Source organism: Pseudopipra pipra, unplaced genomic scaffold (assembly GCF_036250125.1).
Source record: "Pseudopipra pipra isolate bDixPip1 unplaced genomic scaffold, bDixPip1.hap1 HAP1_SCAFFOLD_517, whole genome shotgun sequence".
NCBI classification, from domain to species: Eukaryota; Metazoa; Chordata; class Aves; order Passeriformes; family Pipridae; genus Pseudopipra; species Pseudopipra pipra.
Genome location: NW_026991000.1, coordinates 1 through 23814, shown reverse-complemented (window position 1 = coordinate 23814; position 23814 = coordinate 1). Strand labels below are relative to the sequence as shown.

The following is a 23814-nucleotide window of genomic DNA, read 5'->3' as shown; positions in this document are numbered from 1 at the left end:
TACCCACATGGAATCAGCTCCTCTGTACAAATACATGTGCATTTCTATCCCATGAATTACCTCCAGTTTACCCTAAAAACACTCCCCAACTCTCCACCACTGAGTACCTCATTTATACTTCAAAATATTCACTCTCTGCCCTGGACGTTCCCTCAAGTTTTACCCCCAAAGGGTTCCCCTCCTGCCCACCCCTGACTGCCTCAGTGTCCAGCAGGAGGTACATCCTCTCTGCTACAGGTCACCTCACACTGCACCCACTACATTTTCCCACCTCTCCACATGTCACCAACTCACTTCTACACCAAGATGTTCATTCTCCACCCAGCACACCACCTCCACTTGACTCTCAACACTTTCCCACCTCTCCACCACCCAGGAACTCATTTTCACCTCAGAAGATTCACTCTCTGCCCTGCACATTCCCACAGGTTTTACCCCCCACATTTTCCCTGCAGGTCCAAAAGGTTCACCCCACTTTACCCCAGGAGGTGCATTCTCTCTCCTCCACATTACCTCTGATTTCACAAACAGAAAGTTTCCCTCCCTGCCCACCACTCACTGCCCCACTGCACCTCAAAAGGCTCATTTTCTCCCCTAGGTGACATCCACACTCACCCTCACAGTTTTCCCTGCCTGCAAACTACTTATTACCTCATTTTTACCTCCAAAGATTCATCCTCTGCCACAAAGATTACCTCAAATTCTTCCCCCAAAACCTCCTTACCTGCCCACTACTGATTGCCCCAGTTTACCCCAGGAGGTGCATTCTCTCTGCTCCAGATCACCTCAGGGTTGACAAACAAAACTTTCCCTCCCTGTCCACTACTGACTGCCTCCCCTGACTGCCAGTGATGCAGCCACGGGGGCAGGGGAAGAGGGGAGAGGAACTGACACCAAAATGACACAATCAGCACTGAAAGGGACTTTATTGAGCTGCAACACAAACACAGTCACAGCGGGCCAGGGCAGGAGGTGCCCCCAGGACCACCAGCACAGCAGCTGGGCTTGCAGGAACACCATCTTCTCAAGGGATGGAGCCAGGGGCTGACAGTTGGGATCGATCTGGGGGGCTGGAGAGCACTCAGGCATCAGGGCCAAGTCCTGCCCCCTCACTGCAGACAGTTCAGCCCCAGCAGCAGGGGGATTTTCTGCCTCTCCCTCCACTATTCTTTGGGACCCAGCAGCTCAAGGCTGTGGAATTTTAGCTCCATAACTGTTTTACACAGTTGAGATTCACAAGAACTGGGGCACTTATCATTACTCCTGACAGCTCCTGAGCTGCACTTCCAGGATCCTTTGAGCACGAGGAACCCTCCAGACTGCTCCAAACCTTCACAGCCCACTTGTTCTTCTTGCCACAGCTGGACCAGCTCAGTGTCCCTGCAGAAAGAGAAGGCAATGATCCTTTCTGAAACCAGAACCTCCCCCCCTTTGCTTTCCCATTCCATGTTTGGTTCCTTACACAACTGAGGCCCTTCCAGGCCTTGCCAAGTGGCAGCCAAGGAATCCAACCCAAGAACCTGCCAGGGAGCAACATCTGTGCCACAGCAACATCATTCCAGGCCTCTCCCTGACAACCCTCTGCTTCTCCCAACAGCTCCAGGGGCAACACAACTTACCCTGAAGGCACAAAGGCTCCTTTTGGGAGCACCACAAGCCATCTGTTCTGTAGCACTGGAATTCCATCTCCTGGACAAGTTGGGAGAAGCAGGAAAGAAAACCAGGCCCTTACAGGCGAATTGGAGCTGCTCTTGGATGAAGAGGTGCCCCAAGAAAGGTACTGAGTCAACACCTCACCAAAGACACAGGAAAACAAGGAGCCACACTCCTTCTGCTGTGTTAAGGAGTGAGGAAGTTGGACCTGTGTCTGACCAGGACATGTGCAAACCAAATGCTGGGGACTGGAACACACACCTGGCACTCCTGCAGCTCTCACAGTCACATTCCAGAGAAAACAGCCAATTGGACCCTCACTGCTCATTTCTTAATCCCAATCCCACACTGCTTTGGCACTTGCAGCACCACTTATCACCCAATTCCAGCCCATTAGAGAGCTCCATGTCTAGCAGGGACAGGGACCCCTGGGATACTCTCAGCAATGCCTGAATCCATTGCAGGGACCTTGCTTTGAGCTCCCCAGGGCCGGGCACCCCGAGGATCTCCCCGAATAATCCTTTCGGTGCGCGCTGGAGTCCTCGGGGTGCCCCAACCCGGGGGCACCAACAGCACTGTCCCTCCAGGGGCCCAAGTTGGTCCTAAACTGCAGGGGGATCTTGCCTGTGTCCCAGACTGGTCCGGGGATCTGAGGCCCTTCCCGAGAAAATCTCGGTGCCGGCGTGAAGGGCCAGAGATCCCTTGGAGCCACGGGAGAGCAGGCACAGAGTCCCTCCTGGGGGCCAATTCTGCTGCCTGAAATCAGCTCTTCAAAGAAGCCTCTAAGACTCAGCTGGGGAGTTTTATAAGCCAGGCAATCTTGTATTACTATGCTCTTGAATCATCCCAGCCCGCTGGGTGTCCTGGCAATCCGCTCCCCAAGGGCACAGAGGTGTCTCCACTGCAGCTGATGGGAGGGGTCAGCATTACAGGATGATTCATTTTTGTTCCCTGCATTCCTGGTCCCCATTCAGGACAATTTCCAACACTTATCACCATACACACCTACCCTTATGAGGTTTCCAAGGGCCTTCCCAGGTTTTCTCTGTCTGGAGCCCTCAAAGTCCTCAGGGCCTGCCTGAGGAACCTCAACACAACTCACCTGCTTACACAGCAACTTGGTGCTGCTTGGCTGATGCCTCACTTCCCTTCTTCCTTCTTTCTTCACCTCCCTTGCTTGGTCCCTTTCAGTCCCTTGGCTCAGCTCTGTGCACTTTCCAGGCTCCATCCCACTGCAAAAAGGATTAGCTCGTTACATCTCAACACTCACATAACATTCCACCTATTTTCTTCACACTTGACCATCAGGCCAATGTCTCATTATTTAAAGCACAGTTTGACTCCTCAGTGACAACAACTGACAGCCCTGAATCCTAACACAGGCTGAGACACAATCACAGATGGGAACTCTGCAGGATCCACTTTGTTCTGCTCACCAATCAAAAGGAGCTTTCTGAACTCAAGAATAACAGACCCCAGGTCCTTTTTCTGCATCTTTACCTGCTATCAATGTGATCCACCAGACCTGCAAAGGCCCTTCCCACTTCCCCTGCAGGGCTGGCAGTGCCACCACTGGACACGGCCCCAGTGGCTGGGCAGGAACGGAGGGGCTGGGGCGTCCAATCCATCGGCCCAGGCGGCACCAGGAGTTCCTGCAGTTCCTGAGGGGAGAGCCTCAAGACAACAAAGGATTAGGAACAGCATTTGAAACTTTAATAGGTATATCTGCTGGAATATATAAAGTTGGACAAGGCCTACTCAAGGACACACTCAAGGCTGTCTATTCAGAGGATCTACCAGCACTCAAAAGCTGTCACTGTCCTTCTGTCAGGGGGAACTCAGCAAACTCTCTTTGACAAGAGCCTCCAGGAGCATTTCCAGCTTTTGGGGCTCCCTTTTAACCATTTTTCCCATCACTATAGCTGGGACTATCACCTGCCCTACAGGGGGAACAGCCCACAAAGTTCACTTGCAGGGATGCCATTAACTCAAAGTCCCTTCTCAGGGGGGTCACTGCACCCCTTGGCCTTTCTTTGCCCTCCCCACCAAAGATGCTTCCAACAGTTCTGACACATCTGGCACACCCAGAGCTCTCCTCAGGGAAGGCTTCAGCTGCTTAGAGGCTGCCCTTGCACCCTCTATTCAAAAAGTTGCCATAACAGTCTTACCACACATCCAGAGGGAGCAATCCAGAGTCCAGCCCGTCCCACCATTCCCAGGAAGGCAGTTCATGGGCTGGCTGGGGCTCAGGGAGGAGTCACGGGGCTTCTCTTCTTCCTTCCCACTTTCCAGATTTTCTCCTGCAAAAGCAAAGGTTTCTTGGCTTTCCTTGCTCAAGCAGATGCAGCAAAGGCCATCTTTGCAATGTAATACTGCAAACTACTCCAGGTTGTCATTTCAGGGGGTTCTCTCAGGTCCTGCACTAATCAATCCCCTTGGCCATTGGTTTTCTTGGCAGGTTCTGGCATTCACCTTCTACAAGCAAACCAGGAGGAGCAAATTCAGCTGTTCCTGCAACCAATCCAAGCTGCCATTCTGATTTTAAAGGATACTGGCTTGGCCTTACCAGGAGAGATCCCAAAGTAGGGGTAATTCCTACAGGTTCTGCCCTCTTCCACTCTCCTGCAGTTCCACTGGCCCACACCACAGGAACAACTGCAGCTGCCACTTCAGTGGGGACCTTGCTGCTGACAGGAGTTATTCCCTGCACAACAAGAGCTGCTGCTTGGACACATTTACTTTCAGCAATTACAGTGTCAATAGCCCCATTTTCAATTTCATTTCTGCCTCAACTTTTCCAGTCCATTTCTTTCTAGCACAGGTTTGGGTGAGTTTGGCAAACAGACAAACTCAAGAATTACCCAATGTTTTCCCAGTTTAACCCCTGTCACACCAATCACCTTAACACTGCCAGTCCTTCATTCTCCCTCTCTTGGGTTAAGGACTGAGCAAGTTGGACCTGTGTCTGACCAGGACATGTGCAAACCAAATGCTGGGGACTGGAACACACACCTGGCACTCCTGCAGCTCTCAGCATTACAGTCAAGAGAAAACAGCCAGTTGTTCCATCACTGCTCATTTCTTCTGTGCCACAGCAACATCATTCCAGGCCTCTCCCTGCCAACCCCCCACTTCTCCCAACAGCTCCAGTGGCAACAGAACTTACCCTGAGGGCACAAAGGCTCCTTTTGGGAGCACCACGAGCCATGTAGACTGTAGTACTGGAATTCCATCTCCTGGACAAGCTGGGAGAAGCAGGGAAGAAAACCAGGACCTTCCAGGTGAATTGGGGGCTCCTCTTCATCCAACAGCAGCTCCAAGAAAGGTACTGAGTCAACACCTCACCAAAGACACAGCAAAACAAGTGCCAACACCTCAACAATCACTTCAGTTTTCAACTGATAAAGCAACACTGAAGAAAAGCTTTTCAGACATTGGGAAGAGTCCATCCCACTTTAACCAGTTTGTGGGACTCGTTCACAGCCTCCTGAGGTTCATTTCCCACCTCACTGGGGGCTGCAGTACACCTGGTTCTACACACACACACAAGGAGCTGCTGCTCCTGCATTCCAGTCTCCTGGTGCTCCTTGCAACTCCTCCAGCTGTGTGCCCAGCTCTCCAGTGCCCCTTCCTTTGCCCACTGCACTTGGTCACAGCCCCAGGGCTCCCAGGGCCACCCTGGGCTCTCCCCTGCCCTGACACTCAGGGCCCTTTCCCAGCCTGACTCCATCCAGCACTGACACAGCTGCTGCACCTGCAATTCTCCTGCTCCTGCCCTCCCTCTGCCTGCAAAACACCCCTGCCAGCTCCTGCACCCCACCTCTTACCTTCCAGACAACGGGAGCTGCATCCTCCTGCATCCTCCAGCTGGATGCTGCTGGCTCTGGGCAGCTCCCACCCTTCAGCAGGGGATCCCAAAGGCAGCTCTGGGGACTGTCCCGAGGGCAGGGACACCCACTGTGGGTCACACCAACACTCAGCCAGCTCAGGCCTGGGCTCTTCTGCCTGCAGGGCAACAAACAGCCAAGCAGGGACACTGGGACACTCCAAGGAAACAGGGACAACACACTCAGCAGCCTGGGACACCACAGCCCCCAAACCTGCCCAGGCTCAATCACTTTGCCATTTGCTTTCTCTACAGGTTCTTGCACCCACCTTCTACTATCAAACCATGAGGAGCAAACTCGCTCTTAACTGGAACCAATCCAATTTGGCTTCCTAATTTTAAAGGATACTGACTTTGCCTTACCAGTACAGACTCTGGCTTAGGGGTAACTCTTACAGGTTCTGCCCTTGTCCATTTTCCTGCAGTTCCACTGGTCCACACCACAGGAACAATTGCAGCTGCCACTTCAGTGGGGACCTTGCTGCTGACAGGAGTTATTCCCTGCACAACAAGAGCTGCTGCTTGGACACATTGAGTTTCAGCAATTACAGTTTCAATAGCCCCAGTTTCAATTTCATTTCTGTCTCAACTTTTCCAGTCCATCTCTTCCTAGCACAGGTTTGGGTGAGTTTGGAAAATAGAGAAACTCAAGAATTCGCCAATGTTTTCCCAGCTTAACCCCTGTCACACCAATCACCTGAACAGTGCCAGTCCTTCATTCTCCCTCTGCTGTGCTGAGGACTGAGCAAGTTGGACCTGTGTCTGACCAGGACATGTGCAAACCAAATGCTGGGGACTGGAACACACACCTGGCACTCCTGCAGCTCACACAGTCACAGTCACGAGAAAACAGCCAATTGGACCCTCACTGCTCATTTCTTAATCCCAATCCCACACTTCTTTGGCACTTGGAGCACCACTTTTATCACCCAATTCCAGCCCATTAGAGAGCTCCATGTCTAGCAGGGACAGGGACCCCTGGGATACTCTCAGCAATGCCTGAATCCATGGCAGGGACCTTGCTTTGAGCTCCCCAGGGCCGGGCACCCCGAGGATCTCCCCGAATAATCCTTTCGGTGCGCGCTGGAGTCCTCGGGGTGCCCCAACCCGGGGGGCACCAACAGCACTGTCCCTCCAGGGGCCCAATTTGGTCCTACACTGCAGGGGGATCTTGCCTGTGTCCCAGACTGGTCCGGGGATCTGAGGCCCTTCCCGAGAAAATCTCGGTGCCGGCGTGAAGGGCCAGAGATCCCTTGGAGCCACGGGAGAGCAGGCACAGAGTCCCTCCTGGGGGCCAATTCTGCTGCCTGAAATCAGCTCTTCAAAGAAGCCTCTAAGACTCAGCTGGGGAGTTTTAGAAGCCAGGCATTCCTTGCTTACAACACCCTGCCATGATCCCAGCCCCACGGGGGTCCTGGCAATCCGCTCCCAAAGGGCACACGGAGGGGTCTCCACTGCAGCTGATGGGAGGGGTCAGCATTACAGGAGGGCTCATTTTCCTTCCCTGCATTCCTGGTCCACATTCAGGACATTTTCCAACAATTATCACCACACACACCTACCCTTAGAAGGTTTCCAAAGGCCTTCCCAGGTCTTCTCTGTCTGGAGCCCTCCAAGTCCTCAGGGCCTGCCTTAGGAACCTCAACACAACTCACCTGCTTACACAGCAACTTGGTGCTGCTTGGCTGATGCCTCAGTTCCCTTCTTCCTTCTTTCTTCACCTCCCTTGCTTGGTCCCTTTCAATCCCTGGGCTCAGCTCTGTGCAGTTTCCAGGCTCCATCCCACTGCAAAATGGATCAGCTCTTGTTACATCTCAACACTCAGATATCATTCCACCTTTTTTCTTGACACTTGGCCATCAGGCCAGTGTCTCATTATTTAAAGCATAGTTTGACTCCTCAGTGACAACAACTGACAGCCCTGAATCCTAACACAGGCTGAGACACAAACACGGATGGGAACTCTGAAGGATCCACTTTGTTCTGCTCAACAATCAAAAGGAGCTTTCTCAACTCAACAGGAAGAGACCCCAGGTCCTTTTTCTGTGACTTTACCTGCTATCAATGTGATCCACCAGACCTGCAAAGGCCCTTCCCACTTCCCCTGCAGGGCTGGCAGTGCCACCACTGGACACGGCCCCAGGGGCTGGGCAGGAACGGAGGGGCTGGGGCGTCCAATCCATCGGCCCAGGCGGCACCAGGAGTTCCTGCAGTTCCTGAGGGGAGAGCCTCAAGCCAACAAAGGATTAGGAACAGCATTTGAAACTTTAATAGGTATATCCCCTAGAAGATGGGGAGTTGGACAAGGCCTACTGGGGCAACAAGGACACACTCAAGGCTGTCTATTCAAAGGATCTACCAGCACTCAAAAGCTGTCACTGTCCTTCTGTCAGGGGGAACTCAGCAAACTCTCTTTGACAAGAGCCTCCAGGAGCATTTCCAGCTTCTGTGGCTCCCTTTTAACCATTTTTCCCATCCCTGTAGCTGGGACTATCACCTGCCCTACAGGGGGAACAGCCCACAAAGTTCACTTGCAGGGATGCCATTAACTCAAAGTCCCTTCTCAGGGGGGTCACTGCACACCTTGGCCTTTCTTTGCCCTCCCCACCAAAGATGCTTCCAACACTTCTGACACATCTGGCACACCCAGAGCTCTCCTCAGGGAAGGCTTCAGCTGCTTAAAGGCTGCCCTTGCACCATCTAGCCAAGGCAGCAAATTCTTGCAGGCTGTTGGAAAAGTTGCCATAACAGTCTTACCACACATCCAGAGGGAGCAATCCAGAGTCCAGCCCGTCCCACCATTCCCAGCAAGGCAGTTCAGGGGCTGTCTGGGGCTCAGGGAGGAGTCACGGGGCTTCTCTTCTTCCTTCCCGCTGTCCAGATTTTCTCCTGCAAAAGCAAAGGTTTCTTGGCTTTCCTTGCTCAAGCAGAAGCAGCCAAGGCCATCTTTGCAATCTAATCCTGCAAGCTACTGCAGGTTGTCATTTCAGGGGGTTCTCTCAGGTCCTGCACTAATCAATCCCCTTGGCCATTGGTTTTCTTGGCAGGTTCTGGCATTCACCTTCTACAAGCAAACCAGGAGGAGCAAATTCAGCTGTTCCTGCAACCAATCCAAGCTGGCATTCTGATTTTAAAGGATTCTGGCTTGGCCTTACCAGGAGAGATCCCACAGTAGGGGTAATTCCTACAGGTTCTGCCCTCTTCCACTCTCCTGCAGTTCCACTGGCCCACACCACAGGAACAACTGCAGCTGCCACTTCAGTCGGGACCTTGCTGCTGACAGGAGTTATTCCCTGCACAACAAGAGCTGCTGCTTGGATACATTTAGTTTCAGCAATTGCAGTTTCAATAGCCCCAGTTTTCAATTTCATTTCTGTCTCAAGGTTTTGACTCAATCTCTTCCTAGCAGAGTTTTGGGCAAGTTTGGCAAATAGAGAAACTGAGGAATTACCCAATGTTTTCCCAGTCACACCAATCACCTTAACAGTGCCAGTCCTTCATTCTCTCTCTCTTGGGTTAAGGACTGAGCAAGTTGGACCTGTGTCTGACCAGGACATGTGCAAACCAAATGCTGGGGACTGGAACACACACCTGGCACTCCTGCAGCTCTCACAGTCACATTCCAGAGAAAACAGCCAATTGGACCCTCACTGCTCATTTCTTAATCCCAATCCCACACTGCTTTGGCACTTGCAGCACCACTTTTATCACCCAATTCCAGCCCATTAGAGAGCTCCATGTCTAGCAGGGACAGGGACCCCTGGGATACTCTCAGCAATGCCTGAATCCATGGCAGGGACCTTGCTTTGAGCTCCCCAGGGCCGGGCACCCCGAGGATCTCCCCGAATAATCCTTTCGGTGCGCGCTGGAGTCCTCGGGGTGCCCCAACCCGGGGGGCACCAACAGCACTGTCCCTCCAGGGGGCCAATTTGGTCCTAAACTGCAGGGGGATCTTGCCTGTGTCCCAGACTGGTCCGGGGATCTGAGGCCCTTCCCAAGAAAATCTCGGTGCCGGCGTGAAGGGCCAGAGATCCCTTGGAGCCACGGGAGAGCAGGCACAGAGTCCCTCCTGGGGGCCAATTCTGCTGCCTGAAATCAGCTCTTCAGAGAAATCCCTAAGACTCAGCTGGTGAGTTTTCCAAGCCAGGCATTCCTACACACTAAGGTATTTTAAGAGTTGACTGACTGAAAACACATAAGGCTTTTTTCATGGACATCTGAACTTTCATAGACAGCTCCTGTCCCCTTTCACTACAAAATTATTTTCATAGTATCATTTAATAAGAAGTGCCCAGGAACCCCAGACCGTGCTTTCCAGAACAGAAAATAAACAGAGGGAAGGACAAGTGTAACACATTCCAGAACAGACCTGACTTTAGTTTTACTCATTGTGTTCAAATACAGCCTAAAAAAACTCCAGCAGGAGAGTGCTGGCACATTCCCCATGGTATCTTGAAAGTCCATCCTACAGCTGCAGTAGGCAAGTTGGAGTCATAGAAGTCCCTTGTGCCTGCAGACGCCTGGGGATCCTCTCCATCCGCCTCGTGCTCTCCCAACAGGAGAAAGGGTGACCTCAGGGACACGGTGGCACTCGACATCCTGCTGAGAGAGTAAGGAAACCTTTTTTTGCTAGAGAGTACAGCAACCCTCCTGTCCTTGCAAATTGCCTCCTTGCAAAAAAGGAGCCGGTTCTGCTGGACATTTCTCCAGCACTCAAGGTCTTTTGAAGCTGCTCTCATGGCACCAAACCTGCTCGGGGTCTCTCCCAGCTGTTGGCTCTCCGTGGAGTTAACAGGCACACACTCCATTCCATCCTCCCCCAGCCCAACCCAATTCTCACCGGCAGGACGGGCCCTGCCCTTCCCTGTCCAAGCTCCCAGCTCGGCACAGCCGTGGGGACAGAGCAGCTTCCCAAGGCAGCTCCCGCCCGGCAGGAAGCACAACTCGCCACACTCCACCAGCCGCGGGGCACGGACCGGAGCTGAGCCCCAGGGAGGGCACAACTGCACAGAGAGGGAGCAAAAAGCATTAATGCAGCAACAAGAAACTAAGTGAGACCAGTCTTTGCCTCGTAACCCTGCACGGGGAAAGGCTTTGGGATTCCGAGGCAAACCCTGAGACACCCAGAGAGCACCAGCCCCGCAGCCCTGCCGCGGCTCCCCCCGGGGGCACCCGGTAGGTAACGGGCTCACCCGGACCCCGCTGCCCAGCACAAGGCGCCCCTAAACGCCCCCCAGCTCCCCCGGTCCATAACCCATCGGCCAAGGCGCTCTCCCCTCCGCAGCCCGGGCAGCAGCGGGGCCCCACCCTCAGCCCTCACACACAACCGACCACACCCGCCCCGCCGGCCCTTTATACCGCGGGCCGGCAGCGCTGCCCAATCAGCGCTCGAGCGCCGCCGCCCAATCCCAGCCCGCCCGGCCCTGCGGCCCCGCCCCGCCCGCTCAGCCCGGCCCCGCCCCTCGGCGCGGCCCCGCCCCCCGTTCCCTCAGCGCGGCCCCGCCCCCGTTCCCTCAGCGCGGCCCCGCCCCGCCAACAACCCGTAAAAGGAAAATGGTGTTTCCTGCTGGAAAAGGATTGTCCGGGAACATAAATTTTGGACCGGGGATGCAGCTATTGAAGGAGGGGAATGGTTTAGAGAAACTGAGCAGTACTTTTGTTACACGCACTAATCAAAACCAATAAACACCAAAATGGACTTTATTGAGCTGCAACACAAGGATGGTCTCAGGAGGCAAAGGCGAGAGGGGCACACAGGAGCACCAAAGCTGCACCTGGGGTTGGGTTGGAGGAACACAATCTTACCGAGTTATGAGCCAGGGGATGGCATTTGGGAACAGCCCCTGCTGACTGGAAAGGATTCAGGCCCCAGGCTCAGTCTGCAGCTGGCAGTCCATCTCGGCCATCGCCAACCAGCTCAGCCACTCCCTCTGAAATGCCACCTCTCTCCCCTCTACATCACCCCCCCTTTCCTACATAAAACAGGGGTCGTGTCCCCTCTAAATTACCCCAGTTTTCAGCTAAAAGGGTCACTTCTGTCCAAAATTCTGCCTCGGTCATCTCTGAGTTCCCAGCCTTTCTCTCAGAAAGGCTCCTTTTTCCTCGATAAGGTACCCCCGGATTCACCCCACAAAAAAGGTGAATTTGTTTCATCCAAATTACCTCAGCAATTCTATGGAAAATGTCACCTCTGCTCCCCCTCCCAGTTTGCCTCTGCTTTTCCCTCTTCTGCCCCCTGCACAGGAACTCAGGTTTGACCCCAAACCTCCCCTGCCCAGCTCAGGTTTTACCCCAGAATTGTCCCTTCCTGTCCTGCTGGGAGAACCTTGATTTCCCCTGCAGAATGTCCCTCACTAATTGCCTCGGTTTTACCTCAGAATGTTCATTTTACCCCCCCGGGAGAGACGGGAGACCACAAGTCCCGGGTGCCCCGGGAACCCCCCCGGCCCCAGCCCGGCCCGGCCGCTCCTTCCCTGCTCGGTGCCACCGCCCTGGGGTGACAGGGAGGGGACAGGAACAACCCCCGACACACCGAGCTGCCCCTGCTGCTGCACAGCGAGTGCCTGCCTCACATTTTCCAGCCCTTCCGTGTTTAACGTATTCGTACAAAAGTTTTATTTTCATTTTCAAACCCTGTGGATCCACGTTTGGAATTTCTCATATCTCAAAATCCTGTATGTATTATAACAGGTATGGGGTTTTATTTTGAAATCAGTTTTCATATGAATTGATGTTATTCGTCAATATATTTTAAAATAACAAACTTTAAAGGCTTTAGTATTTTACAGAGTCACACAGCCCCTCCTTATGAATTTTAAGGCATTTTTGGCTGTCCCCTCCCTTTTTGGGGAACACACATGACCCCCTTGATTCCCCACTCATTTTCTTTACCACAACACCACCCTCCCAGTGACACCGGAGTGCCCCAAATGACATTATCAGAGATGATGACACAGAGCCCCCCACCCTGCACACGTGTCCCCAGGGATGGGACGTGGCCGGGACATCCTCACTGCGACATCCCCGGGGCGCCGGTGCCGACATCATCATAGTCCATGTGCCCCGGGGGCTGTCCCGGGAGGTCCCTTGTGGCTCCAGGGGGACTTGGAGGGGGGCAGCTCCCACCTTGGGGACAGCAAAGGCAGGTGCCTGAGGGGGACAGCTCCATGTCCCCCCTCCAGACCCCACCTGGGGTGTTTCTGTGTTTCTGCAGCCCCCGTGGATCTGCTGATGGATCCCAGCTCACCACTGCAGCCAAACCCCCCGTGGAGTGGCTCTCCAGGGCAGATAGGGCAGCTGTGGTCCCTCTTACCTGTGGGTGGGACACAGATCCAGCCCCTCTGTGCCACCCCCTCGGAGATGTCCCCAGTGCTGGGAGCGGGGGACTCCTCTGGCACGGCCGTGGCATCGTCGTAGCCATCCAGGGTTCCAGCCATGGCATCGTCGTGGCCATCCAGGGTTCCAGCTGTGGCATCGTCGTAGCCGTCTGGGGTTCCATGCCCGGGCAGGGCAGGGGGGGCTGGGACTGGCACGGGGATACATGGCACTGACCCGGTGGCCATAACAGGGACTGGCTGTGCCATCCCCCTCCGGCTGTGCCATCCCACTCTCGCTGTGCTACCTGGGACGTGTTGGTGGCCCTTGGTCCCTCAGGGAAGGGCGATGCTTCTCTGCCCTCTAACGAGGGGGGACGTGTCCCCTCAGCTCCCCAGCCCTGCCGTGTCCCCTGTCCCCAGCACTCCCCGCTGGGTTCCTGCCCTGTGCCCCTACCTGGGGCTGCCCCGCTGTCACTCCCCTCCACGCTGTCCCCGGTGTAATACAGCAGCTTCTTCACTGAGCCCTCCCGCGGGGAACCTGCAGGGGGAAAACAGGGTGTTGGGGGTGGCCAGAGGTGGCACCGCGGGTGACACAACCTCAGCCACGGAGCAGGGCTGTGATGGGACCCAGGGACCCCCCACACCACGAGGAGGAGCCAGTGCTGTGCCACCAGGACCCGCTGCCGCGGTGGGACTGTGGGGCAGAGCCCCCCTGTCCGGGCAGAGCTGGGGCACGGGGGCTCCAATCTGTGCCCAGCAAGACCTCGAGGCAAAGGGCTTCCCTGAAATTCAGTTGATTGAGGCTGGTTTTGGACACACATCCCAAGGGAAGGGGCTTCCACTGCGGGATCCCAACCTCTGCTCCAGCTGTGTCTCCAGCTGTTTGTTCCCGGGCCCTGCTGTGAGTTATGGCACAGAGGGAGAGGGGCTTTTATTGCTTAGGAATGTCCTTGTGCCCTGGGGCAGCTGAATTTAACGAGGCACAGGGCTGAGCGTCAAAGGAGAAAAAGGGAAAGGGGAAAGAGAGAACAGAAAAAGAGGGAAAATGGGAAAAAGAAAGTAAAATAGGAAAAGAGAAAAGAAAAAGGGAGAAAAAGAGAAATGGGAAAAAAATGGAAAAGTGGAAAAGAGAAAAGGAAAAGGGAAAAATGAGAGAAAAGGAAAAATGAGATAAAAGAAAAAGGGGAAAAGGAGAGGGAAAGGGGAAAAATAGAAAAAATAGAAAGGAAAAAGGGGAAAGAAAAGAAAAAGGGGAGGAAAGAAAAAGGGGAGAGAAAAGAGAAAATAAAAACAGAGGAAAAAAAAAGAAGAAAAGAGAGAAAAAAAAGAAAAGAAAAAGGGGCAAGAAAAACAGAAGAAAAGAAAATGGGGAAAAAAGAAAAAGAAAAATGGTAAAAATAAATGAAAAGGAGGGGGGAGAAAATAAAAGGGCATAAACTGAAAAGAGAAAGGGAAAATTGGAAAGAAAGGCCGCGCTGCCCCACGGCTGATCTGCACGAACCCGTTCCCATCCCATTCCCACCCCATTCCCATCCCATCCCATCCCATCCCATCCCGTCCCTTCCCGTCCCGGTCCCGGAGCCGTTTCCCGCGCGCGCTCCCGAGCGGGGCGGGGCCTCTGCGCGCGCAGGCGGGCGGGTCACGTGACGGGGCGGGAGCGTCCGAACGGCCGGGACGGGACCGGGATCGGGATCGGGATCGGCACGCGGGATCGGGATCGGGATCGGGATCGGGATCGGGATCGGCACCGGGATCGGGACCGGGATCGGGATCGGGATCGGGATCGGCACCGGGATCGGGATCGGCACCGGGATCGGCACCGGGATCGGCACCGGGGTGAGACGGGCGGGGCCCGCCGGGCGGTCGCGGGGCTCCCCCGGGGCCTCCCCGGTGCCGGGAGCGGCCGGTCCAGCGCCGGCCCAGGGCGGGCTGAGGGGAGCGGGGCGGGAGCGGAGGGGCCGTGAGGGGATCGAACAAAGGGCCGGGACCGGCTCGGCGGGGGGACACGGCGGGGACACCGGGGAGCCACAGACCGCGGGCTGGCACCGGGCAGGGGCCGCTGGCTCCGGGGGCGGCGGGAACCGTGGAGTCCCGGAAGGGTCGGGTGGGAAGGGACCTTAAAGCTCATCCAGTCCCACCCCTGCCGTGGGCAGGGACACCTTCCACCAGCCCGGGTGGCTCCAAGCCCCGTCCAGCCTGGCCTTGGACACTTCCAGGGATCCGGGGGCAGCCACAGCTTCTCTGGGCAACCTGTGCCAGGGCCTCACCACCCTCACAGCCGGGAATTCCTTCCCGTTATCCAGTGTAAGTTTCCCTCTGCCAGTTGGAATTCATCCATCATCGGATCCCTGTGTGCCTTGTGAACATTCCCAGAGGACCCACACCCTTTGTGTTCTCCTGGGTTCCACCACGCACGTGGAGCAGTAAAATCCATGTGGCCGCAGTTCTGAACTTGGTGAATTTGAACTAAAGTTGGTGGGTTTGCCCAGTAAGAAAAGTGGTGATTTATAAAACCAAGCAGAGTGGTATTCCACACTAGGGACTTGGGATTGGTGATGATCCCAGTCCCTAATCTTTCTGTTCATTTTCTTTTGGATGCTGCAACCTGCTGAGCTGGGGGAATGTTCATTTACATTTCAGTTTAATTTTCTGTATTTCATTAATTCTCCTTGGAAATCTGCTTTTAATAAAAAGGACCACGAGGATGTTGATGACATCACAGGTTCCTAGGATTCAGGCAGGTGTTCATGCAGACCAAGGATTTTTTTGGATGGAAGCAGCTGCACCAATCTCCAAGGAATCTCAGTCTGGGTTTTTCTTTTCTCCTAATTGTCCTTGGTCTGGAGGTGCAGTGCAGCCGTGCCCTGTATATCTCTTTTAAGAGTTTTTGAGGCTAAAAAGGTTCCTTTGTATTCCGTATTCTGCAGTATTTATATATATCTTGATTAAAGAGGATAATATAATATTGATTTGGTTTTAATTAGTTCATTTGAGTTGGTTAATTAAATCAAATCATTGATAAGGGAGCGTGCTGAGCTCAAGCTCTGGCTGCAGGGGGCTGCACGCTGGGGTCACACTGAGGGGGGAGAGGAGAGCCAGGGTACAGGGGCCAGAAGGGGATATTTCTGAGGGCAAAGCTGAGGTAATGTTTATGGAAGGGAATGGCCATTCTCGGGGTAAAAAAGAGAAGAAGAAAAATGTTGGGGGTGAAACTTGATGTCATTTAGGGTAGAGAATGACCATTTAGAGGTAAACTGAGGCAGCCAGTAGTGGACAAGTAGGGAAAATTTTTTTGGGTAAAATCAGAAGTAATCTGAAGCAGAGAGCATGTACATCATGAGGTAAACTGAGGTGATCAGTAGTGGACAGGTGAGGAAATTTTGGGGGAAAAAAATTGAGGTAATGTCCAGGGTAGAGAGTGAATATTTAGAGGTAAAAATGAGGCAATCAGTAGTGAACAGGTAGGGAAAATTTAGGGGGTAAAATGTGGGGCAATGTGTAGGAGAGAATGAACATTTTGGGATAAATTGAGGCAGTCAGTAGTGGACAGGCAGGGAAAATTTTGGGGGGTAAAACCTAAGGTAATCTGTATTGGCAGAGAATGAACACTTGAGGGAAAAATGAGGTAATCAGTAGTGGACAGGCAGAGAAAATTTTGGGGTAAAACTTGAAGTGCTCCATAAAAGTTCAATGAATATTTTGGAGGGAAGATCCAAGGCAATCTCTAGAGGGCAGAACAAACCTTTTTGGGATAAGATAGAGTTAATGAGGGGGGGTTTTTTGGTCATAAAATGTCCCTCAAGGAAAGGTGGTGGGAGCCAGTCAGGACAACTGGCTGAGCCCCAGGGGAGGGACAGGCCCTGCTGGGGGGACACGAGCAGGGGGGAACCCCCAGGGCACAGAGGGGGCACGGGAAGCCCTCGAGGTTCGCCTGCTCATGGCTTTGGGGTGTCCTCTGCTTTTCTGGAAGAAGTTCTGGGGCACTGCGAGGGCAAGCAACACACAGGGAAGTGTGTTCTGGGTTTTTACTCTTTGCCACCTCGTGCTGTAAAAGCGTCTTGCCCCGGGATTCATTTCTCCTCCCAGGGAGGTTTGGAGGTGCAGTGGTGCCCGCAGCTCCTTTGTGCCACGGCACCAGCGAGGCCGAGCCCTGGCCCTGGTTTGCCAGCCATGGGCAGGGGGCTCTGTGCCAGCCGGGGGAGCAGCGGGGCCCCCGTGGCAGAGAGGGCAGGGGGGCTGTGGAGCTGCCCCGGGGGGAGCGGGGGGGCCTTTCCTGGGCCGCCTCCAGCCCCCCTCGATCCCCGGGGCTGCGCTGCCGCCCCCGCCCACCGGGGGCCGCTGCCGTCGGGCCGTGAGGGAGCGGGAACGGGGAAGGGGGAAAGTCCCCCCGGCTCGGGCCGCAGGGAGCGGGAATGGGGAATGGGGAACGGGGAATGGGGAACGGGGAACGTCCCCTCGGCTCCCGGGGGCTCCGCGCACGGGGCGTGGTCACGGGCCGGGGCCATGGGCGGGGGGTCCGCATCTTTCTCCTGCGCCTTCCCCCCCACCCCGGGCCCCATTCCAGCGCTTGTGAGGGACACGGTGCCGTGTCCTTGGAAGGGAGGGTTGGGAGGCGCTGACGGTGTCCCCGGGAACCACTGCCGGGGTCCCCGCCCGCCGCGGGGAGACCGGAGCTGTGCCGTCCCCTGCTGCCGGCCCGGCCGGGTCTCCGTGCGGGCGGGAGGGCCGGGCAGCTGCGGCAGGTCCGTGCGACACCATGGGGACACCCCAGGGCTCTCCAGGGTTGGGAGCAGCCCCACAAGCCGCGGCGGGGTGACACGGGGGCGCTGGCAGGTGGCAGGTGCCCGGTCCCACGCGGGGCTGGCGGCCCTTGGCGGTGCCTGCGCCGCTGCAGGTGTGACCCCGCCGGGAACACGCTGTTCCCCGGCACTGGCACTGCAGCAGCGGCTCAGCCCCGTCCTCACCCTCAGGCACAAGCGAGACCCCGAGGGAGCTGCTGCTCCCCCCTCCCGCACGCCTTGTTTGCGGTGGTGCTCGGTGCCGGCTCACCCAGGCGGGTGCCCCACCGAGTGGGTTCTGTGCCCCCCCGTGCCTTGCCCGTGCCCAGGTGCCGGCGCGCAGAGCGGCGGCGTTATCGGTGCCGGCGCAGGTGGCAGGAGCCGCGTGCGGTCGGTGCCTCGGCCGCGTCCCCGGCGGGCGGTGACCGCCTCCTTCCTGCCCCGGCGGCGAGGCGAGCGCGGGGGCACAGCTGCGGCAGCCCCGCCATGTGCCACCGCCCGCGCGAGGCCCCGGGACCCGCCGCCCCCGCGGGGAGCCGGGGGCTGCTCCCACCGCCCGGGGAGGGGGCACCCGGGGAGGGGGCCCCGGGGCTCTGCCTCCAGCCGCTCCTCGGGGCGGTCCCGTGGAGGCTCCGGCGGGATTGGGGCTGAATCCTGTCAGCGCGGGGATGGCTCTTGCCGGGCTCCAGCGGCAGAGTTGGACCCACGGGGGGAAACAGGAGGGGCCCCCCCGGCCCAGGTGCTGGGGGGGGCGGCTCCCCCCGGGGACATCCGTGTGCCGGCCCACTGTGGCGAGGTGTGTGACGCCAGAAGCGGAGCCGAGCCTCATATTTGGGCACGAAGCAGGTTATTGGAGGCCGTGGCCCTGCAGCTGGGCGATCCCCCGGCTGATAAAGGCTCCCCTGGTGCTGCTGCCTGCACCGGCTCCGGCGCTGCCGCTCCATCATCCCCTGCCTGCGCTGGGGGTGCGGGACCTGTCGGGGATGGGGCCGGTCCGGGCTCTGGGGCTGCTGCTGTGCCTGCAGCTGTGTGGGGGTGAGTGGCGGGGTGGTGGGAGCAGGGACCCGCCGGTGCCGGGCCCGGCTCAGGCCCCTCCGTGCCGCAGGCTCCGGGCAGCTGCGGCTGGTGGGGGGCGGCGGGCGCTGTGCCGGACGCGTGGAGGTGAATCACGACGGTGAGTGGGGCTCCGTCTGCGTCTACGACTTGGAAGCCCTCTGGGCCACCGTGGTGTGCCGGCAGCTGGGCTGTGGCCGCGTGGCATGGGCGTACCCGTACGCCCCGTTCGGGCAGGGCAGCGGCCGGATCTGGCTCCAGCCCTACTGCCATGGCACTGAGGAGGTGCTGGAGGAGTGTCAGCACTTCGGATGGGGTCAGCATCAGTGCGGCCACGAGTGGGACGTGGGGGTGATCTGCACAGGTGAGGGGGACAGGCTGGCCGTGCCGGGGCACCCACCTCGTGCCAGGGTGTGCTGGGCAGGGCTGAGCTGTGCCGGTGTCCCGGTGCAGAGGCCATGGAGCTGAGGCTGGTGGATGGTGGCGATCCCTGTGCAGGGAGGGTGGAGGTGAAGCTGCGAGGACACTGGGGCTCGGTAGCCGATGACAACTGGGACATGAAGGACGCCGAGGTGGTGTGCCAGCAGCTGGGCTGTGGCTCGGCTGCCGGCGCCTACGCTGCCCGCGACCGCTTTGGCACAGGGACCGGGCCCATCAGCCTGGTCCTGGTGGTCTGCCACGGGGAGGAGGCCACACTGTGGGACTGCAAGATCTTCAACTGGGGACCCTACCGCGGTACCCATGACTATGACACTGCCGTCATCTGCCAAGGTAGGAGCCAGGCTGGGAGGGATGCGGCACTCCCGGCACATCCCTCAGTGCCAACACTGCACCGCTCCCATAGGGTTTTCCCGTCTGGTCGGAGGTGACGGAGCCTGTGCCGGGCGGTTGGAGGTGCGGCAGCGCCAGGCCTGGGTTGGCGTCTGCGCGGAGCACGTGGACATGAAGGTGGCCCAGGTGGTGTGCCGGGAGCTGGGCTGCGGCGCGGCGCTGGCCATCCCCGGCAGCGGCCGGTTTGGGGCGGGAACGGGGCCGCTGTGGGAGGGGGGGTTCAACTGCACCGGCAGCGAGCCCCTCCTCAGCGCCTGCGCCCGGCGGGTGCCCCACAGCCAGGGCTGCGCTGGCCACGCCACCATCATCTGCTCCCGTAAGCACCGGGGACACCGGGGGTGTTGGGGGTCCCTCCAGCATCACCCCCCTGAACGCCCTTTCTGCCACAGCCTACACGGGCTTCCGGCTGGGGAACAGCAGCTCGGGCTGTGCCGGGCGGGTGGAGGTGGCGGTGAGGGGCACGTGGGGGTCCGTCTGCGCCACCAACTGGGACCTGCCCGATGCCGACGTCCTGTGCCGCCACCTGGGCTGTGGCCACGCCGTCACCGTGCCCCCGGGAGGCTCCTTCGGCAGCGGGGACGGGCCGCTGAGGCCGGACGCCTTCGGCTGCAGCGGGAGCGAGCGGCACCCGGGCGAGTGCCCCGTGGCGGTGCTGGGGGAGCCCCCCTGCACCCCGGGGAACGCCGCCGCCGTCAACTGCTCAGGTCTGTGTGGCACCCGTGGGAAGAGCCTCCAAGGGCTTTTGGGACACCCCAAGAACTGGGAGCGGAGCACTCAGGGCTGTTTTGAGACGAGGGGAGGGCTGAACCAAGTGCCACAGCCCCACGGCACTGCTGGTGATTTTCAGGCACTGAAGGCACCATCAATTCCGTGCGGCTGGTGGAGGGTGAGAGCCGGTGTGACGGGCGGCTGGAGGAGGCCATAACCACCCCAGCCTGGCGCCGTGTGCCTGTGGAGCAGTGGAAGAGATGGGATGTCGACATGGTGTGTGCTGTGCTGGGTTGTGGCCTGCCAAAGGAGATCTACACAGCCTTGGGTATGGCACCCACTGCACTGACCAGCAGCGCCAGGGAGGAGGATGTCGTGACGGAGGAGACGGATGTCATGATGGAGGAGATGTACGACATCTCGGGGATGGGCCCTGAGCTGTCCAGGAGCCTCGAGGAGATGGAGGACGTGGCAGAGGAGATCTCCGAGGTCTTAGGGATGGGCCCTGCACCAACCAGCAGCCCTGAGGAGATGGTCATCGTCTGCTCAGGTGGGTGTCCCGAGAAGGGCCGGGGTGCTGGTGCCCCGAGCAGCCCCCAGCCCGGTTCTTCGGTGCCCGCAGGCAGCCGGCGGGTGAGGCTGGCGGGCGGTGCCGGGCGCTGCGCCGGGCGCGTGGAGGTCTATGCCGGTGGCACCTGGAGCAGCGTGTGCCAGGAGCGCTGGGACCTGCGGGCCGCCGCCGTTGTGTGCCGGGAGCTGGGCTGTGGCGCGGCACTGGAGGCCCCCGGCTCGGCGCGCTTCGGCCCCGGCGCGGGGACAGCGTGGCCGTACGTGGTTGAGTGCGCCGGGAGCGAGGAGTCTCTCTGGGAATGCCCACGCTCGGAAGGGCGCGAGTGCGAGCGCGGGGCCGGGGCCGGGGCCGTCTGCTCAGGTGAGTGTCGGGTGTCCCCGTGGCGGGGAGCAGCAGAGCCCCCCGGGGGGTTCCCGGCCGTGCCGTGACCCCCCTGCTCCCCTGGCAGAGCAGCTCTCCCTGCGGCTGGCGGGCGGGCGCGGGCGCTGCAGCGGGTACCTGGAGCTGCTCCACAACGGCACCTGGGGCCGCGTGTGCGCCACCGGCACCAGCCCCGGCACCGCCGCCGCCGTCTGCCGGCAGCTGGGCTGTGGGGACGGGGGGCAGCTGGCACCCGCCCCCGCCCAGCAGCCGGCCCCCGCCTGGCTGGCCTGGGTGGGCTGCGAGGAGGGGGCCCGCTCGCTCTGGGGGTGCCCCTCGGCACCCTGGCACCTGCATTCCTGCGGCCCCGGAGGGGACGCCTACGTGGCTTGTGCGGAGGACAGTGACAACCCCAGCGAGACAGCCAGCACCCCGTGCCCGGACGGGGCCACCTGCACAGGTAGCTCTGCCCGTGCCAGCAGCCCCCCCGCCGGGCCGGCTGGGATCCCCCTGCCCTCACTGCCTGGCCGAGTCCCCACAGCTGTCCCCAGCAGCAGCGGCCCTGCGGTGGCCAGGGGGACTGTGCCGGTGCCAAGCGGGCAGGTGGCCAGGGGGACTGTGCCGGTGGCGGTGGTGCTGTGCGTGGTCCTGGGGACGCTGCTGTGCCTGGCCCTGGGCGCCCTGGCCGTGCTGATGTGCCGTGCCCGCGCTTGGCGCCGAGGTGGGTCCCGGCGGGTGGGTGCCGGGGCAGAGCCGCTTTGGGGGTTCAGGGGCTCCCCCCGTGTGGAACGGCTCGGAGGGTGGGCAGTGGGTGACCCCGGTGCCACCCACGGTGCCCACGGCCCTGGGAGAGCGCTGCCTCTTGTTGCAGGCCCCGGCAGAGCCGTGGGTGCCATCCCCGACGCCATCTACGAGGAGCTGGACTACAGCGCGATGCCGGAGTACCAGGAGGTGCCCAGTCGCCCAGGTCGGTGCAGCCCCCGTGCCCCAGCTCTGCCCGGACAGGGGGGCTCTGCCCCACAGTCCCACCGCAGCAGCGGGTCCTGGTGGCACAGCACTGGCTCCTCCCTGTGGTGTGGGGGTGTCCCTGGGTCCCATCACAGCCGTGCTCTGTGGCTGAGGTTGTGTCACCCGCGGTGCCACCTCTGGCCACCCCCAACACTCTGTTTTCCCCCTGCAGGTTCCCCGCGGGAGGGCTCAGTGAAGAAGCTGCTGTGTTACACCGGGGACAGCGTGGAGGGGAGTGACAGCGGGGCAGCCCCAGGTAGGGGCACAGGGCAGGAACCCAGCGGGGAGCGCTGGGGACAGGGGACACGGCAGGGCTGGGGAGCTGAGGGGACACGTCCCCCCTCGTTAGTGGGCAGAGAAGCATCGCCCTTCCCTGAGGGACCAAGGGCCACCAACACATCCCTGGTGGCACAGCCGGAGGGGGACAGCACAGCCAGAGGGGGATGGCACAGCCGGAGTGGGATGGCACAGCCAGTCCCTGCCACAGCCACTGGGTCAGTGCCCTGTACCCCCGTTCCAGTCCCAGCCCCCCCTGCCCTGCCCGGGCACAGAACCCTGGATGGCTACGACGATGCCACAGCAGGAACCTCGGATGGCTACGACGATGCCATGGCTGGAACCCTGGATGGCTACGACGATGCCATGGCTGTGCCAGAGGAGTCCCCCACTCCCAGCACTGGGGACATCTCCGAAGGGGTGGCACAGAGAGGCTGGATCTGTGTCCCACCCACAGGTAAGAGGGACCACAGCTGCCCTGTCCCCCCTGCAGAGCCACTCCATGAGGGGTTTGGCTGCGGTGGTGAGCTGGGATCCAGCATCAGATCCACGGGGGCTGCAGAAACACAGAAACACCCCAGGTGGGGTCTGGAGGGGGGACATGGAACTGTCCCCCTCAGGCACCTGCCTTTGCTGTCCCCAAGGTGGGAGCTGCCCCCCTCCAAGTCCCCCCGGAGCCACAAGGGACCCCCCGGGACAGCCCCCGGGGCACATGGACTGTGATGATGTCGGCGCCGGCACCCCGGGGATGTCGCAGTGAGGATGTCCCGGCCACGTCCCATCCCTGGGGACACGTGTGCAGGGTGGGGGGCTCTGTGTCATCATCTCTGATAATGTCATTTGGGGCACTCCGGTGTCACTGGGAGGGTGGTGTTGTGGTGGAGAAAATGAGTCGGGAATCAAGGGGGTCATGTGGGTTCCTCCAAAAAGGGAGGGGACAGCCCAAAAATGCCTTAAAATTCATAGGGAGGGGTTGTGTGTCTGTAAAATACTAACACCTTTTAAATTTGTTATTTTTAAATCTATTGATGAATAATATCAATTCATATGAAAACTGATTTCAAAATAAAACCCCATACCTGTTATAATACATACAGGATTTTGAGATATGAGAAATTCCAAACGTGGATCCACAGGGTTTGAAAATGAAAATAAAACTTTTGTACGAATACGTTAAACACAGAAGGGCTGGAAAATGTGAGGCAGGCACTCGCTGTGCAGCAGCAGGGGCAGCTCGGTGTGTCGGGGGTTGTTCCTGTCCCCTCCCTGTCACCCCAGGGCGGTGGCACCGAGCGGGGAAGGAGCGGCCGGGCCGGGCTGGGGCCGGGGGGGTTCCCGGGGCACCCGGGACTTGTGGTCTCCCGTCTCTCCCGG

The 23814-nt window shown here is 58.6% G+C and overlaps 1 protein-coding gene and 1 long non-coding RNA gene across 7 annotated transcripts; one reads left to right on the top strand and one right to left on the bottom strand.

Moving 5' to 3' along the window:
• Positions 1–908: 908 nt before the first annotated feature.
• LOC135408540 (uncharacterized) lies at positions 909–10183 on the bottom strand. 6 transcript variants are annotated; one of them, XR_010427674.1, is made up of 8 exons: positions 9909–10183; positions 8728–8832; positions 7595–8428; positions 7195–7324; positions 3822–3953; positions 3154–3327; positions 2756–2885; positions 909–1745 (listed from the first exon to the last, which is right to left on the bottom strand). It is a non-coding gene; the product is annotated as an uncharacterized LOC135408540 (long non-coding RNA). The 6 variants fall into 6 exon arrangements; XR_010427675.1 differs by lacking the exon at positions 8728–8832; XR_010427673.1 differs by lacking the exon at positions 9909–10183 and having other exon boundaries at positions 8728–8884.
• Positions 10184–16936: 6753 nt separating this feature from the next.
• On the top strand, positions 16937–23528 carry LOC135408538 (scavenger receptor cysteine-rich type 1 protein M130-like). The gene is given in 14 exon segments (XM_064643654.1): positions 16937–18560; positions 18562–18668; positions 18739–19078; positions 19111–19457; positions 19531–19833; positions 19907–20221; positions 20374–20775; positions 20848–21156; positions 21245–21616; positions 21698–21877; positions 22028–22123; positions 22337–22420; positions 22685–22897; positions 23085–23528. Coding segments are annotated over 14 exon segments (4719 nt in total). The 5' UTR covers positions 16937–17025; the 3' UTR covers positions 23201–23528.
• Positions 23529–23814: the final 286 nt, after the last annotated feature.